The following is a 16,400-nucleotide window of genomic DNA, read 5'->3' as shown; positions in this document are numbered from 1 at the left end:
GCTCCAGCATATTTAAGAGGAAAGTTAGAAAAGATCTGACAAGGACCAGTACCCAAAATATCACAGTAACAATTCATCCCTGGTCACTTGTGCTTCATTTCTGTTTCTTTTTTTTTTAATTGTGTCTGTTTTACTCCCTGCCAAGAAAGGATGAGCTGAAAATGAGACTCTTGAAGAACCAAGTCGCCGTTCTTCAATGAAGTGACAGTTGGGAATTTTATAAAGCACTGCTGCCATTTGCATCAAATTGAGCAGGCAAAATAACGTGCCCGAAAAGAAGTTGCGAGAAATGCAGTAGATGACAGAGCTTAACAAAGATCAATACACACTACACAGTGGTATGAGGGAGAGGAGTAGAATGCGAAGCTACCTGAAGCAAAAAAAATACTTTGTGTTATCTGTGTATTCCTTGACAGTTCTTCCACTATCTGTACTTGGACAATTTCCCAAACTGTTAGCTGTTTGTTAATGTTTTCAAGAAAAATGGCAAATTAGTTGAATGAGAGAGCTTTGGATTTTGAAGGATGTATTAAGACTGTGATTAATTAATTGAAAGGATACACGAACCTGGAACAAACATAAGTAGGTCATTAATTACACATTGTAGAATACAATATTCATCCTTCTTTGCATTCAGAACAGCTCACAAATTTGAACCCCATAAGATGAATTATAATGAGAATATTTGGATTAATTATTTTCCAATTTTTTTTTTGGTGAATTTGCACTGCCAATAAGTAGCATTCTGCCTCATCCGCAGGAAAAAGAATCTCAGGTTGTATTTGATGTCATGTATGCACTTTGACAATAAATCTGAAATCTAAATCTAAATTGATCATTTTGCCAAAAGCTGTATAATTTATGAATGATCTTTTATTTATTACGATGTAAATGAATTTCACTTAGGAAATAAGCTTTACAAACAGGGGAAAATATAAATATACTTTTTCCTGCTCTCCCTTCTCCTAAGTCTGAACATATACCCTGAGTGCAAAATTAAAGATGATAATAATAAAATGTCATGGGTTTTCTTCTATGACTATGAATATTGAAAAGGCAAAACATCTATTTATTGTCTTTTTTAGATAAATTCTTTTGTATTACCTGATGGACTGATTGAAGATCAGTTTGATGTAAGTGTTAAGATGAGTACATACCTAGTGGCCTTCATTGTGGCAGATTTTAAATGGGTTACGAAAGAGACCAAGCGCGGAATTAAGGTGAGTTAACCCTTTCTTCAACAATTTGCAAAAATATCAGGCATTGGCTTTTGCGATTTTTCTCATTAGTACACTTGCACACAATATCATTTGATATTTCCACGTAGGCAAGATCAATGAAAAATAACTGTGTGTCTTTTAAAGTTAATAATTTCACGATTCATTCTGAAAATCATAAAATTGAGAAAACTATCTTGTTCCTGCAGATTTGTAGTAGTCCTTGTTCTTTAAATAAATAAGCGACTTTAGAAATTTATGTATTTGAGGATAAGATGTAGAAATCTCTCTTTTGTTTGTATAGACCAAGGGGGGGCCAAACTTGCTTAATGTAAGAGGCACATAGGATAAGCTTTAGGTGTTGTTGCAAGATGTGAGAAAAATATTATATACTTGTTTTTACTCTTGCATGCATTTCTTATGACAAAAAATGTATATTAATATCCAGAAATATATGTATGTAATTCTATTTATTCATATGTGTAGTTTTAACCTGCTAATTTGTGTTAGTCTCAATAATCAAAAAGTATCATATACATAACAAATGTTTTCTAAATCCTGGCTGATTTTCTGTGGAGACCTCTGCCCAAGTAAGCAGCAGAGACTGCCTTGTTAAATATATTTAGGATACAGTAAGATAAATGTTTGCATTGTAGGGGAATTAAGGGTTGCGGGGGCGTGGGGGTGGAATTGCAGAGCTGGGTCCATGGCCAGATCAGCTGTGACCTCACTGTATGTGGGAGCAGGCCCAACGGGCCGGATGGATGACTTCTGCTCCTGTTTCTTTTCTCGTTTTGAACATTTTATTTAAAACTTTTTAACCATACATTCATTCAAATATATTTCAAAATACAAATATAGTAGTATATTGAGTATCAAATGCATTATGATAATACCCCAACACCCCCTCTCCCACCCCCTACAATCAAACAAAAAGAAAATACATAAAGTGTAGAATAGAAAAAAGATAAAGAAAGAAAGAAAAGTTAAGTGTAAGAATGAGAGTGGACTGGTGAAGATGTTAAAATCCATCTAATTTCAAATTAATATCTATCGTTAATGGGGTTCCATGCAGGTCTTAGAGGCTAAGAACAACATTTATAAATCTAAAAATTAAAAAAATTTATCCTCTTATTTTTGTAGATACGAGTGCCAAATTTGTAAAAATATATCATATATTTTGTTCATTTAATTTTCTCGAGGGGAACTCGACTGTACATTTCCCCATTCCATCGTTCCAAACTTTATTGTGAATCAGATTTCCAAGCAACTGCAATACATTTTCTGGCCACTGCTAAAGCAATTTTTAACAAATTCTATCTGATGTCTCGTTAACTTCAATTTGGGTCTTATCCCAATAATGTTACATAATAAACATAATTCTGGATTTTGTGGAAATTGGACTCTTGTAATTTGTTCTTAAAAAAAATAAATTCTTAATTCCAGCCGAAAAGGACTTACTTTATCACAAAACCACGTTGACTGTATATTAAAAAAAAAACCGACCTCTTCGCCACATCTAGAACACTGATCTGATATATCTGATTTCAATTTATCTAATTTTTGTGGTGTGAGGACTTCTTTCTTTCTTTGGCTTGGCTTCGTGGACGAAGATTTATGGAGGGGGTAAAAAGTCCACGTCAGCTGCAGGCTCGTTTGTGGCTGACAAGTCCGATGCGGGACAGGCAGACACGATTGCAGCGGTTGCAGGGGAAAATTGGTTGGTTGGGGTTGGGTGTTGGGTTTTTCCTCCTTTGCCTTTTGTCAGTGAGGTGGGCTCTGCGGTCTTCTTCAAAGGAGGTTGCTGCCCGCCAAACTGTGAGGCGCCAAGATGCACGGTTTGAGGCGATATCAGCCCACTGGCGGTGGTCAATGTGGCAGGCACCAAGAGATTTCTTTAGGCAGTCCTTGTACCTTTTCTTTGGTGCACCTCTGTCACAGTGGCCAGTGGAGAGCTCGCCATATAACACGATCTTGGGAAGGCGATGGTCCTCCATTCTGGAGACGTGACCCATCCAGCGCAGCTGGATCTTCAGCAGCGTGGGCTCGATGCTGTCGACCTCTGCCATCTCGAGTACTTCGACGTTAGGGATGTAAGCGCTCCAATGGATGTTGAGGATGGAGCGGAGACAACGCTGGTGGAAGCGTTCTAGGAGCCGTAGGTGGTGCCGGTAGAGGACCCATGATTCGGAGCCGAACACGAGTGTGGGTATGACAACGGCTCTGTATACGCTTATCTTTGTGAGGTTTTTCAGTTGGTTGTTTTTCCAGACTCTTTTGTGTAGTCTTCCAAAGGCGCTATTTGCCTTGGCGAGTCTGTTGTCTATCTCATTGTCGATCCTTGCATCTGATGAAATGGTGCAGCCGAGATAGGTAAACTGGTTGACCGTTTTGAGTTTTGTGTGCCCGATGGAGATGTGGGGGGGCTGGTAGTCATGGTGGGGAGCTGGCTGATGGAGGACCTCAGTTTTCTTCAGGCTGACTTCCAGGCCAAACATTTTAGCAGTTTCCGCAAAGCAGGACGTCAAGCGCTGAAGAGCTGGCTCTGAATGGGCAACTAAAGCGGCATCGTCTGCAAAGAGTAGTTCACGGACAAGTTTCTCTTGTGTCTTGGTGTGAGCTTTCAGGCGCCTCAGATTGAAGAGACTGCCATCCGTGCGGTACCGGATGTAAACAGCGTCTTCATTGTTGGGGTCTTTCATGGCTTGGTTCAGCATCATGCTGAAGAAGATTGAAAAGAGGGTTGGTGCGAGAACACAGCCTTGCTTCACGCCATTGTTAATGGAGAAGGGTTCAGAGAGCTCATTGCTGTATCTGACCCGACCTTGTTGGTTTTCGTGCAGTTGGATAATCATGTTGAGGAACTTTGGGGGACATCCGATGCGCTCTAGTATTTGCCAAAGCCCTTTCCTGCTCACGGTGTCGAAGGCTTTGGTGAGGTCAACAAAGGTGATGTAGAGTCCTTTGTTTTGTTCTCTGCACTTTTCTTGGAGCTGTCTGAGGGCAAAGACCATGTCAGTAGTTCCTCTGTTTGCGCGAAAGCCGCACTGTGATTCTGGGAGAATATTCTCGGCGACACTAAGTATTATTCTATTTAGTAGAATCCTAGCGAAGATTTTGCCTGCAATGGAGAGCAACGTGATTCCCCTGTAGTTTGAGCAGTCTGATTTCTCGCCTTTGTTTTTGTACAGAGTGATGATGGTGGCATCACGAAGATCCTGAGGCAGTTTACCTTGGTCCCAACAAAGCTTGAAAAACTCATGCAGTTTGGCATGCAGAGTTTTGCCGCCAGCCTTCCAGACTTCTGGGGGGATTCCATCCATACCTGCTGCTTTGCCACTTTTCAGTTGTTCGATTGCCTTATATGTCTCATCCAGGGTGGGAACCTCATCCAGCTCTAGCCTTAGGGGCTGTTGAGGGAGCTGGAGCAGGGCGGAATCTTGGACTGAGCGGTTGGCACTGAAAAGAGATTGGAAGTGTTCTGACCATCGGTTGAGGATGGAGATCTTGTCGCTGAGGAGGACTTTGCCGTCTGAGCTGCGCAGCGGGCTTTGGACTTGGGGTGAGGGGCCGTACACAGCCTTTAGAGCCTCGTAGAAACCCCTGAAGTCGCCAATGTCCGCGCTGAGCTGGGTTCGTTTGGCGAGGCTAGTCCACCACTCATTTTGGATCTCCCGGAGTTTGCGCTGAAGATGGCTGCATGCGCGACGGAAGGCTTGTTTCTTCTCTGGACAGGACGGCTTTGTAAGGTGAGCCTGGTGGGCAGCTCGCTTCTTTGCCAGCAGCTCCTGGATTTCCTGGCTGTTTTCGTCAAACCAGTCCTTGTTTTTCCTGGAGGAGAAGCCCAGTACCTCTTCAGTGGTTTGCAGTATGGTAGTCTTCAACTGATCCCAGAGGGTTTCAGGGGACGGGTCCGTGAGGCGGATTGCATCGTCGAGCTTTGCTTTGAGGTTTGCCTGGAAGTTTCTTCTCGCTTCGTCTGACTGCAGGTTTCCAACATTGAACCTCTTTCTGGGGGCTTTATTGTTCCTGGGCTTTGGTTTGAAGTGAAGGTTGAGCTTGCAGCGAACCAGCCGGTGGTCAGTGTGGCATTCCGCGCTCGGCATGACCCTGGTGGGGAGCACATCTCGTTTGTCACTTTCTCGCACCAGGATGTAGTCCAGGAGGTGCCAGTGTTTGGATCGGGGATGCATCCAGGTGGTCTTAAGGCTGTCCCTCTGCTGAAAAAGGGTGTTTGTAATGACAAGCCGCTGTTCTGCGCAGAGCTCCAACAGGAGGCGCCCATTGTTGTTGCACTTGCCGACGCCATGCTTGCCCAGGATTCCTGGCCAGGTTTCTGAGTCTTTGCCGACACGAGCGTTGAAGTCGCCCAGGATGACAACCTTGTCGGCTGTAGGGGTGCGTTGGATGAGGTTGCGTAGGTCGGTGTAGAACTTGTCCTTTTCTGCTGGTTCCGCCTGGAGGGTTGGAGCATAGACACTGATGAGGGTGATGTGACGCTTGTTTTGAAGGGGGAGTCGCATGGACATGATTCTGTCCGAGAGGCCTGTCGGAAGGTTTTCGAGTTTGGAGGCAATGAAGCTCTTGACCATGAAGCCTACACCAGATAGGCGTCATTCATCCGAAGGCTTGCCAGACCAGTAGAGTGTGTAGCCCGCGCCGCGTTCTTGGAGGCTGCCTACATCTGCCAGGCGGACTTCACTGAGAGCGGCTATGTCGATGTCAAGTCTGAGGAGTTCATGTGCAATGAGGGCAGACCGACGTTCAGGTCGGTGGCTGTCAGCCTTGTCTAGCATGGTTCTGATGTTCCAGCATGCTAGCTTGAGTTTGTGAGCATCTTTTGAGGGGGAGGACGTGGAGGGGGAGGACGTGGAGGGGGAGGACGTGGAGGGGGAGGACGTGGAGGGGGAGGACGTGGAGGGGGAGGACGTGGAGGGGGAGGACGTGGAGGGGGAGGACGTGGAGGGGGAGGACGTGGAGGGGGAGGACGTGGAGGGGGAGGACGTGGAGGGGGAGGACGTGGAGGGGGAGGACGTGGAGGGGGAGGACGTGGAGGGGGAGGACGTGGAGGGGGAGGACGTGGAGGGGGAGGACGTGGAGGGGGAGGACGTGGAGGGGGAGGGCGTGGAGGGGGAGGGCGTGGAGGGGGAGGGCGTGGAGGGGGAGGGCGTGGAGGGGGAGGGCGTGGAGGGGGAGGGCGTGGAGGGGGAGGGCGTGGAGGGGGAGGGCGTGGAGGGGGAGGGCGTGGAGGGGGAGGGCGTGGAGGGGGAGGGCGTGGAGGGGGAGGGCGTGGAGGGGGAGGGCGTGGAGGGGGAGGGCGTGGAGGGGGAGGGCGTGGAGGGGGAGGGCGTGGAGGGGGAGGGCGTGGAGGGGGAGGGCGTGGAGGGGGAGGGCGTGGAGGGGGAGGGCGTGGAGGGGGAGGGCGTGGAGGGGGAGGGCGTGGAGGGGGAGGGCGTGGAGGGGGAGGGCGTGGAGGGGGAGGGCGTGGAGGGGGAGGGCGTGGAGGGGGAGGGCGTGGAGGGGGAGGGCGTGGAGGGGGAGGGCGTGGAGGGGGAGGGCGTGGAGGGGGAGGGCGTGGAGGGGGAGGGCGTGGAGGGGGAGGGCGTGGAGGGGGAGGGCGTGGAGGGGGAGGGCGTGGAGGGGGAGGGCGTGGAGGGGGAGGGCGTGGAGGGGGAGGGCGTGGAGGGGGAGGGCGTGGAGGGGGAGGGCGTGGAGGGGGAGGGCGTGGAGGGGGAGGGCGTGGAGGGGGAGGGCGTGGAGGGGGAGGGCGTGGAGGGGGAGGGCGTGGAGGGGGAGGGCGTGGAGGGGGAGGGCGTGGAGGGGGAGGGCGTGGAGGGGGAGGGCGTGGAGGGGGAGGGCGTGGAGGGGGAGGGCGTGGAGGGGGAGGGCGTGGAGGGGGAGGGCGTGGAGGGGGAGGGCGTGGAGGGGGAGGGCGTGGAGGGGGAGGGCGTGGAGGGGGAGGGCGTGGAGGGGGAGGGCGTGGAGGGGGAGGGCGTGGAGGGGGAGGGCGTGGAGGGGGAGGGCGTGGAGGGGGAGGGCGTGGAGGGGGAGGGCGTGGAGGGGGAGGGCGTGGAGGGGGAGGGCGTGGAGGGGGAGGGCGTGGAGGGGGAGGGCGTGGAGGGGGAGGGCGTGGAGGGGGAGGGCGTGGAGGGGGAGGGCGTGGAGGGGGAGGGCGTGGAGGGGGAGGGCGTGGAGGGGGAGGGCGTGGAGGGGGAGGGCGTGGAGGGGGAGGGCGTGGAGGGGGAGGGCGTGGAGGGGGAGGGCGTGGAGGGGGAGGGCGTGGAGGGGGAGGGCGTGGAGGGGGAGGGCGTGGAGGGGGAGGGCGTGGAGGGGGAGGGCGTGGAGGGGGAGGGCGTGGAGGGGGAGGGCGTGGAGGGGGAGGGCGTGGAGGGGGAGGGCGTGGAGGGGGAGGGCGTGGAGGGGGAGGGCGTGGAGGGGGAGGGCGTGGAGGGGGAGGGCGTGGAGGGGGAGGGCGTGGAGGGGGAGGGCGTGGAGGGGGAGGGCGTGGAGGGGGAGGGCGTGGAGGGGGAGGGCGTGGAGGGGGAGGGCGTGGAGGGGGAGGGCGTGGAGGGGGAGGGCGTGGAGGGGGAGGGCGTGGAGGGGGAGGGCGTGGAGGGGGAGGGCGTGGAGGGGGAGGGCGTGGAGGGGGAGGGCGTGGAGGGGGAGGGCGTGGAGGGGGAGGGCGTGGAGGGGGAGGGCGTGGAGGGGGAGGGCGTGGAGGGGGAGGGCGTGGAGGGGGAGGGCGTGGAGGGGGAGGGCGTGGAGGGGGAGGGCGTGGAGGGGGAGGGCGTGGAGGGGGAGGGCGTGGAGGGGGAGGGCGTGGAGGGGGAGGGCGTGGAGGGGGAGGGCGTGGAGGGGGAGGGCGTGGAGGGGGAGGGCGTGGAGGGGGAGGGCGTGGAGGGGGAGGGCGTGGAGGGGGAGGGCGTGGAGGGGGAGGGCGTGGAGGGGGAGGGCGTGGAGGGGGAGGGCGTGGAGGGGGAGGGCGTGGAGGGGGAGGGCGTGGAGGGGGAGGGCGTGGAGGGGGAGGGCGTGGAGGGGGAGGGCGTGGAGGGGGAGGGCGTGGAGGGGGAGGGCGTGGAGGGGGAGGGCGTGGAGGGGGAGGGCGTGGAGGGGGAGGGCGTGGAGGGGGAGGGCGTGGAGGGGGAGGGCGTGGAGGGGGAGGGCGTGGAGGGGGAGGGCGTGGAGGGGGAGGGCGTGGAGGGGGAGGGCGTGGAGGGGGAGGGCGTGGAGGGGGAGGGCGTGGAGGGGGAGGGCGTGGAGGGGGAGGGCGTGGAGGGGGAGGGCGTGGAGGGGGAGGGCGTGGAGGGGGAGGGCGTGGAGGGGGAGGGCGTGGAGGGGGAGGGCGTGGAGGGGGAGGGCGTGGAGGGGGAGGGCGTGGAGGGGGAGGGCGTGGAGGGGGAGGGCGTGGAGGGGGAGGGCGTGGAGGGGGAGGGCGTGGAGGGGGAGGGCGTGGAGGGGGAGGGCGTGGAGGGGGAGGGCGTGGAGGGGGAGGGCGTGGAGGGGGAGGGCGTGGAGGGGGAGGGCGTGGAGGGGGAGGGCGTGGAGGGGGAGGGCGTGGAGGGGGAGGACGTGGACCTGTCCTCGGGCCTGCGCAAAGGAGCTTTTAGGTGGAGTGCAGTGCGCGCAGTACTGGCCCCACCCTTTACACCCATGGTTCGTGTGCCGTGGCCAAGCAAGCTGGGACGTGGCAGCGAGGTCCTTGGGTCGTAGGTTTTATATCGGAGTGGCCTTCTGGTGTGAGATATAGTTGATGTAAAAACATTATATTGTAGCCATCTATATCTTGCATTTATTGTATTAGTCATATAGTCTTTACATGAATCAGCCCAATTCTTCTAATCTATTATTACATTTAAGTCTGCCTCTCATCTTTGTCTAGATTTTTGAATCCCCAGTTTAGTGGTCTCCACTTGAAGTAAATGATAAATTGCCAAAATAAATTTCTTTGCATTTCCCTTTCTTATTAGAATCTCTATGTCATTACACTTTGGTAGATACATTATTGGACTTCTGCTCCTGTTTCTGAAGTGTTCTCTTTGGGAACACTGCTGCCACTGGTCTCTGTAGATACCTGCACCATTGCCCCATCCACAGCTGAGCGCACAATGCAGGAAGCGACCCGATGCAAAGTTGCCTCCGGAACAGGGTGAGGCTGGGGGGGGTGGGGGGGCACAGCTCTGCTCCTCCCTGTTCCATCCTCTGCTCCCCTCTTCCCAGTCATTAGTGGGATGGGGGAGTTGCTGCTGGGAGCAGAGGCTGGGGTATGGAGCAGTCTAACCTCTGCACTGCCTTGTATGACTCTTCATCTGGTGGGGCCAGGGCTTACCCATCCTGTCAGTGGAGCTTCACTGCTGCTGCCAGCTCCAGCTCTGTCCTGGCTTGGTGCTTGGTTGAGGTCTTCATTGCGGACACCCTCCAGCCTCTCTTCCCTGTCTCCGTCATCTTGTTTCCCCCTCTGCCAGAGTGTCTTGACAGACACCCTACTTCTGGGCAGCCCATGCTTCATCAGTGCTCTCCTGGCTCAGCCCTGGCTTCCCGACTTCTGCGGCTGCTCCCTGCAGAGGACCCTCATCGTTGTCTGACCCTCCTACTGCTACTCTCTTCTGTGGTGTGGGCTGAGTGAGGAGAAACCCCCCCCCTCTCCAACATGTGCTGCTGGCTCTGCTCCTCTGGAGGGGCAATTTCTCCAGTGCCCAGCCCCTAGTCCTTCTCCTTGTCACGCAGCCCAAGCTGTGACTGTCGCAGGACCCCCGGACTGGCTGCAAGGATTCAAAGGGTCCCAGTTTGTCTTCGAGAGCATGGGTATCTCCAACAGCCAACATATTATTGCAAGCTGAACATTACATGTGGCTTGTGAGCTGTGGTTTGGCTTCCTTACTAACCACAGAGCACCTATGGCATCAATACTGGAAGTGAAATTGACTAATAATGCCCAAGTAATCAAATACTCATTTCTGCAGTCTTGTGCTGAATTTGATTTTTTTAAATTTTCCTTTTCTCTTATGGTTAAATAGTGGGAAAAGGAATATTTGTGATTATTTTGATCACTGACTATCTTGTATTATGCAGGATGATTGAAATTCAAAATGGGATGCATTTATTTGGGAATGACAATGTTGTCATTTCAAGACTTGCACATGTACAGATAGTGCAGATAAAATTTACAAGGATGTTGCTGGAGCTTGGAAGCACTGAGTTGTAGGGAAAGGTTAAATAGGGAGTTGAGGAGTTCTGTGGCAGCGCTCAACCTGTTATAAAGCTCTGTAAACAAGAAATTGGAACAACAATACATGCAATTTGGGCATGCACAAAAGTGAATACTTTTTGGGAAGAGCTCTGTCAAACATTAAGCAAAATTACAAAAAACAATATACCAAAAAATCCAGAAATCTTTCTTTTAAATAATATAAGAGGTAAAGAACTAGGACTCAAATTGGATAAAGCCCCAAAAAAGATTAATTATGATAGCCCTAGCAGTAGCAAAAAAAATGTATAATGACTACTTGGAAAATGGAAGGGAGTCTGAAAATACAACAATGGTATGTGGAAATGAATAAATTGGAAAAGATTACGTATAATTTAAAAGACAAATATATGGTTCCCAAATTTGTTCGAACAATGTATATGAAATATGACAGAAAATGCTGGCTTTAGACCTCCATCTCCTAAAGAGATAAGAAAATAAGCATGCTTAAGAGTTATTGTTCAAAAATAGATGACACACCTTTCTTAATTTTTGTATTTCTTTTGTGTGAGATGTTGTTTTCTTGTATTATATGTTTAATATTATTGGTTTTAGAGGGGGGTGGGAAGGAGGGGAGGGAGGGAGAAAAGAGAGAAAATGTCACTGTGTATATTTATTGAAACACATTTTACATATGGTTGTTGATGTGGTTCATAGTGCGATAGTTTCCAAAAACCTGCTATAAAGCTATGGGCAACAGCAAAGCTTCACTTCCAGAGGAGCTTAATGCCTTCTATACTCACTTTGACCACCAGAACAAGGTAAAGGTTCCATTATTGCCATGTACATAATTTACACTATAATATGAAATTCTTTAACCTTGTCTGCTGTAAGGCCTCACAGAAATGAGGCCCCAGCGAGGAACAAACTCACGACCCCTGGCTTACAAGACCAGTGCTCTAACAACTGAGCTATCAGAGCCTCTTCAAGTGGGAACTATTGCGCACTCCCACAGTTCCTGAGTAGTGTTTACTGGCAGTATCTGTAGATGACATTCAGGCTGCCTTCAGGAGAGTGAATCCAAGGAAAGCATCTGGTCCGCACAAAGTACGTGGCTGTGCACTGAAAACTTGTGTCGATTAACTTCAAGATCAGTACCCCATTGTGCAATTGGATCCTTGATTTCCTCACCTCTAGACGCCAGTCTGTTCAGATTGGCAAAACCACCTCTACAATATCCATCAGCACTGGAGCAGCACAGGGATGCACACTTAGCCTCCCACTCTACTTGCTCGATAACCATGGCTAAGTACTCCAACAACATATACAAGTTTACTTATGTAGTAGTGGACTGTATGAGAGGGGCCATTGAATCAGTATATAGGAGGGAGATTGAAAGCCTGGATGAATGGTGTATCAACAACCACCTCTCACTCAAAGTCAACTAGATAAAAGAACTGATTGTAGTCTTTTGAAGGGAAAATGAGAGGTGTACGATTCTGAAAATATTGGGGCAGCAAAGGTGGAAAGGGTGATTAACTTCCTGGTAGTCACTATCTTAAAGGACTTCCTGGACCCAACATACTAATGTCATCATGAAGAAAGCATGCCGGCGCCTTTACTTCCTCAAGAGTTTGTGGAGATTTGCGATTGGAAAATGTCTACAGACGTGCAGCAGGGAAGAACTGACTGCATCATGGCCTGGTATGGGGCCACCTATATCTACGAGCGGAAAGCCCTACAAAAGCTAATGGACGCAGCCCATTAGTACATTGCCTCATCATTCAGAATATCGAGTTGGAACGTGCCGGCAGAGAGCAGCATCAATGATCAAGAATCCGCACCTGCTCGGTTTTCGCTGCTTCCATCAGAAAGGAGGTTCAGTTGCCACAGAATTAGTACCACCAGGTTGAGGAATAGTTACTACCTCTCAATTGTCAGACTCTTGAATAGGGGATAACTAGACTCACTTAAGGACTCCAATGCTTGTTATTTATCACTATATTTATATTTGCATCTACATTTTCACAGTTTGTTTACAGTTTCTGATGAGTATGCATGGGGGCGATGGATTAGCATGGATAGAGGATTAGTTAAGCAATAGAAAGCAGAGAGTTGGGGTGCAGTGGTGTTTTTCTAGTTGGCAATCAGTGGTGAGTGGGGTGCTGCAGCGGTCAGTGCTGGGCCTACAACTGTTCACAATATACATAAACGACATGGATGGGGGAGGGCAGTGTGTAGTATATCTAAGTTTATAGTTGATGCCAAATTGAAGGGAAAATCAGATTGTGCAGAGGATATGGAGAGTCTTCAGAGAAATATAGAGAGGTTAAGAGGGTGGGCAAGGGTTTAGCAGATGGAGAACAATGTTGGTAAATGAGAGGTTGGAAGGAAAAATGGAAGATCAGATTATTATTCAAATGGCAAGCAATTGCAACATGTCACTGTGCAGAAGGACTTGGGAGTGCTTGTATATGAATCGCATAAGGTTGGTGTACAGGTGCAGCAGGAGATCAAAAAGGCAAATGGAATGATGGTCTACATTGCTAGAAGGATTGAATTTAGGGGCAGGGAGGTTATGCTGCACCAGTACAGGTTACTGGTGAGGCCGCATCTGGAGAACTAGATGCATTTCAGTTCTCATCACTTGGGGAAAGCTTTAGAGATGGTGCAGAGGAGGTTCACCAGGTTGATTCCAGAGATGAGGGAGCTAGCCTATGAGAAGAGGTGAATCGTCTGTGACTATACTCACTGGAATTTAGAAAAAATGAGTGGGGGACCTTAAAGAAATGTGTAAAATTATGAATGGCATAGAAAAGATTAAGGTAGATAAATTGTTTCCACTGGTAGGTGAGACTAGAACTAAATGACGTAGTTGATTTAGGATAGAGATGGGGAGGAACTGCTTTTACCAAAGAGTGGTGAATCTATGGAATTCTCTTCCCGTTGAAACAGTGGAGGCTGCCTCAGTAAATATATTTAAGACAAAGTTGGATAGACTTTTACATAATAGGGGAATTAAATGACATGGGCAAAAGGAGGGTAGGTGGAGATGAGCCGATCAGCTATGATCTTAGTTGACTGGTGGAGCAGGCGTGACAGGTCTGATGGCCTACTCCAGTTCCCATATCTAATGGTCTTATGTTTACGGTTACTGGTAGAGAAATTCCCAAATTTGGCCCACAGAAATAAAAGCATCTCTGGATTGTATGTGTTGACATGTATGTATTCTGACAATCAACTTGAACTTTGAGCCACAAGAGATGGGGAGATCTTATTTTGATATCTGTGTATACTTGTGAGATGGACATAGTCTATAGAAATGAGGCAGAAGAACAGTGAGGCCACAGACCCAATACATTTTCCAAGATTTTCCAAGTTAGCACAAAAATTGTAGGGGCCCCTCGCAGAGGTATTCAAAATGACCTTAGCCATGGGTGAGGTGCTGAAGGATTGATGAATAATCCAGGAAATCATACGCCAGTGAGTTTGACATCAGTAGTGGGCAAGTTATTAAAAGGTATTCATAGAGACTGGATATATGTATTTGGATAGATGAGGACTAATTCGGGATAGTCAACATGGCTTTATGTGTTGTAGATCATGTCTATTCAATCTTTTCAGGAGGTTGCCAGGAATGTTGATGAAGGAAAGGCAGTGGATGTTATCTACATGTCAGGCCTTTGACAAGGTCCCACATGCGAGGTTGGTCAAGAAGTTTCAGACACTCAGTATTTAGGATGAGGTAATAAATTGGATTAGACATTAGATTTGTGGGGGAAGACAAAGAGTGCCGTGCATGATTGCCTCTCTGACTGGAGGCCTATAACTAGTGGTGTGCCTCAGAGATCAGTGACATCGTTGTTTGTCTATCTCTATCAACGATCTGGATGTTTAAGTCATAAATTTGATTAGCCATTTTACAAATAACACTAAGATTTGGGGTTCAGTGGACAGCGAGGAAGGCTTTCAAAACTTGCAGTAAGATCTGGAGAACTGGTAAAATGGGCTGCAAAATGGAAGATGGAATTTAATGCAGACAAATGTGAGGTGCTGGAAGTACAAACCAAGGTAGGATTTGCCCAGTAAATGGTAGGGCACTGTGGAGTGTGGTGGAACAAGATCTGGGAACACAGATAAATCTCTTCCAAAAAGGACAATGGTGAATGGTGGGCTTGAAGCCAATCTATCAATCCTACTACCTTAAATAAACTCCCAGCTGGTATCTCTGGATCCAGGCTTCTGAATCACTATTGTGATCATGTCAGCACAAATGCGTGGAGATAGTTTGTGATTGTTCGTTTCCTTTCTGAGCTGACCAAGGCGGCCCATCTTCTTTGCATTTGTCCAGTGGCCCCTCTGACTGATAAATTTGCTTGGCAGGTTCATAACTTGAACTTTGGTTGTTGGAATTACGTGCAGTAATGCTACAACTCTCCTGATGGGGGGAGTGTTAATTCCAGTTTGTCACCAAAGACACAAAAATGCATTGAATGGTTCAGACTTCTAATTCTGAATGATTAAATCAGAATCGACATTGGCTGTACAGCTTACATCGGCCAGTTATTTGATAGATTTTTTTCGTAATAATCTAACAATGAATAATTTTAGCTGACTATTTGAGGTGACCAGTGATTTCAATTTTCCCTCATTGCCAAGCACCCTGGGACATTTTACCACATTAGAAACACCATAAAATTGCAAATTAGAGTGATGATATAGTTTTGATATAATATTTTCTTTTGGTGTGTCCAGAAATGCCTGTTATTTTTCTCCTTCCTAGGTCTCTGTGTATTCCGTTCCGGACAAGATCAACCAGACTTTATTTGCACTAGATGCAGCTGTGAAACTCTTAGACTTTTATGAAGAATATTTTGCTATTCCCTACCCACTGCCGAAACAAGGTATAGAAGTAATGAATATTTCACACACTTTGTTTTTTCTAGATGTTATATAGGATGCATTTTTTTTAGGTAATGGTGTGTTTTTTAGGTTTCAGGATTGAAACACAACATTTAGGTTTCTTGAGACGAAGTGTTTGAAGATTAAAATAGTTCATGTTTCCACGTAACACACATTATGTAGGTGCTGGTCACTTAAAATTAGCAGAGTAACTGTTAATAGTGCTACTGTAGCTCACTGAGTTTCTCCAGCAGATGGTTTAATGCTCTCAATTCCAGCATCTGTGGTCTCTTGTTGGATGCACATTAAATGGAGCCTTAAAATTTAAGCTTTTGATGTGGCACCTTCTCAATGTCTTCTGGAAATCCATAATCACTGCACGCAATTTCCCTTCACCCTTATTGACTTTGCTTCACTCATCCTCAAAGGCAATTAACAAATTATTCAAACATGATTTACCTTTCATAAAGGCAGAGTCAAAATAACTTCACTGCATCATGTCCTTTCACTTAATGCTGCTGCTGGGAAACTTGGTTCCCTTTCATTCCACCCCCTCATCCAGTTCATTGATATAAATCATGAGTGATTGAAGGCCAGCGGGGTTTTTGACTGATTATATCCTTTCAATCTAAAAAAAATTGAGTTCTCTGTCTTCTATGCAATCATTAACAAGGTCTTATCTTGTGCTCCAGGCTTTTATGTGATACCTTCTAAATGTCTTCTGAAGATCCATAATCGCTGCATTTTCAGGTTTCTTCTGTTGTTTCTGCTGGTCACATCCTCAAGGAAAATGAACAAATTAGTCAAATATTATTTACCTTTTGTAAAATCATTTGAGGTTAATGTAACAAAAAAAGTTAATCTAAATGCCTTGCCTATAGACATGTTTTCAACAACAGATATTAAGTGAACAGACCTATAGTTACCTCCTTTTTGTGTTTCTCCTTCTTGAACTTTGAAGTCTCAATTACGATTTTCCAATCTGCAGTTACCTTCAGTTTGTTCTGGGAAAAACTCCAACCAATGGGTTTATTCTGGCTCCTCTGCCACTTCCTTTAAAGCACTCAGGTGCAGGCCATGGATTTTAATCCTACTGC

At 48.8% G+C, this 16,400-nt stretch overlaps 1 protein-coding gene across 7 annotated transcripts in view; it reads left to right on the top strand.

Moving 5' to 3' along the window:
* Window positions 1–16,400, top strand: part of LOC138739624 (endoplasmic reticulum aminopeptidase 1-like) — a 104,386-nt gene that overhangs the window by 25,328 nt on the left and 62,658 nt on the right. For all 7 annotated transcript variants that reach the window (XM_069892062.1, XM_069892053.1, XM_069892036.1 and 4 more), the window contains 2 exons: window positions 1,086–1,220; window positions 15,185–15,305. In XM_069892062.1, coding sequence (XP_069748163.1) covers window positions 1,086–1,220; window positions 15,185–15,305 — 256 coding nt within the window. The remainder of the gene's footprint in view (window positions 1–1,085; window positions 1,221–15,184; window positions 15,306–16,400) is intronic.

This window comes from Narcine bancroftii, chromosome 1 (genome assembly GCF_036971445.1).
Source record: "Narcine bancroftii isolate sNarBan1 chromosome 1, sNarBan1.hap1, whole genome shotgun sequence".
NCBI lineage: Eukaryota > Metazoa > Chordata > Chondrichthyes > Torpediniformes > Narcinidae > Narcine > Narcine bancroftii.
The sequence above is the reverse complement of the archived record's forward strand: the minus strand, read 5'-3'. Positions and strand labels throughout refer to the sequence as shown.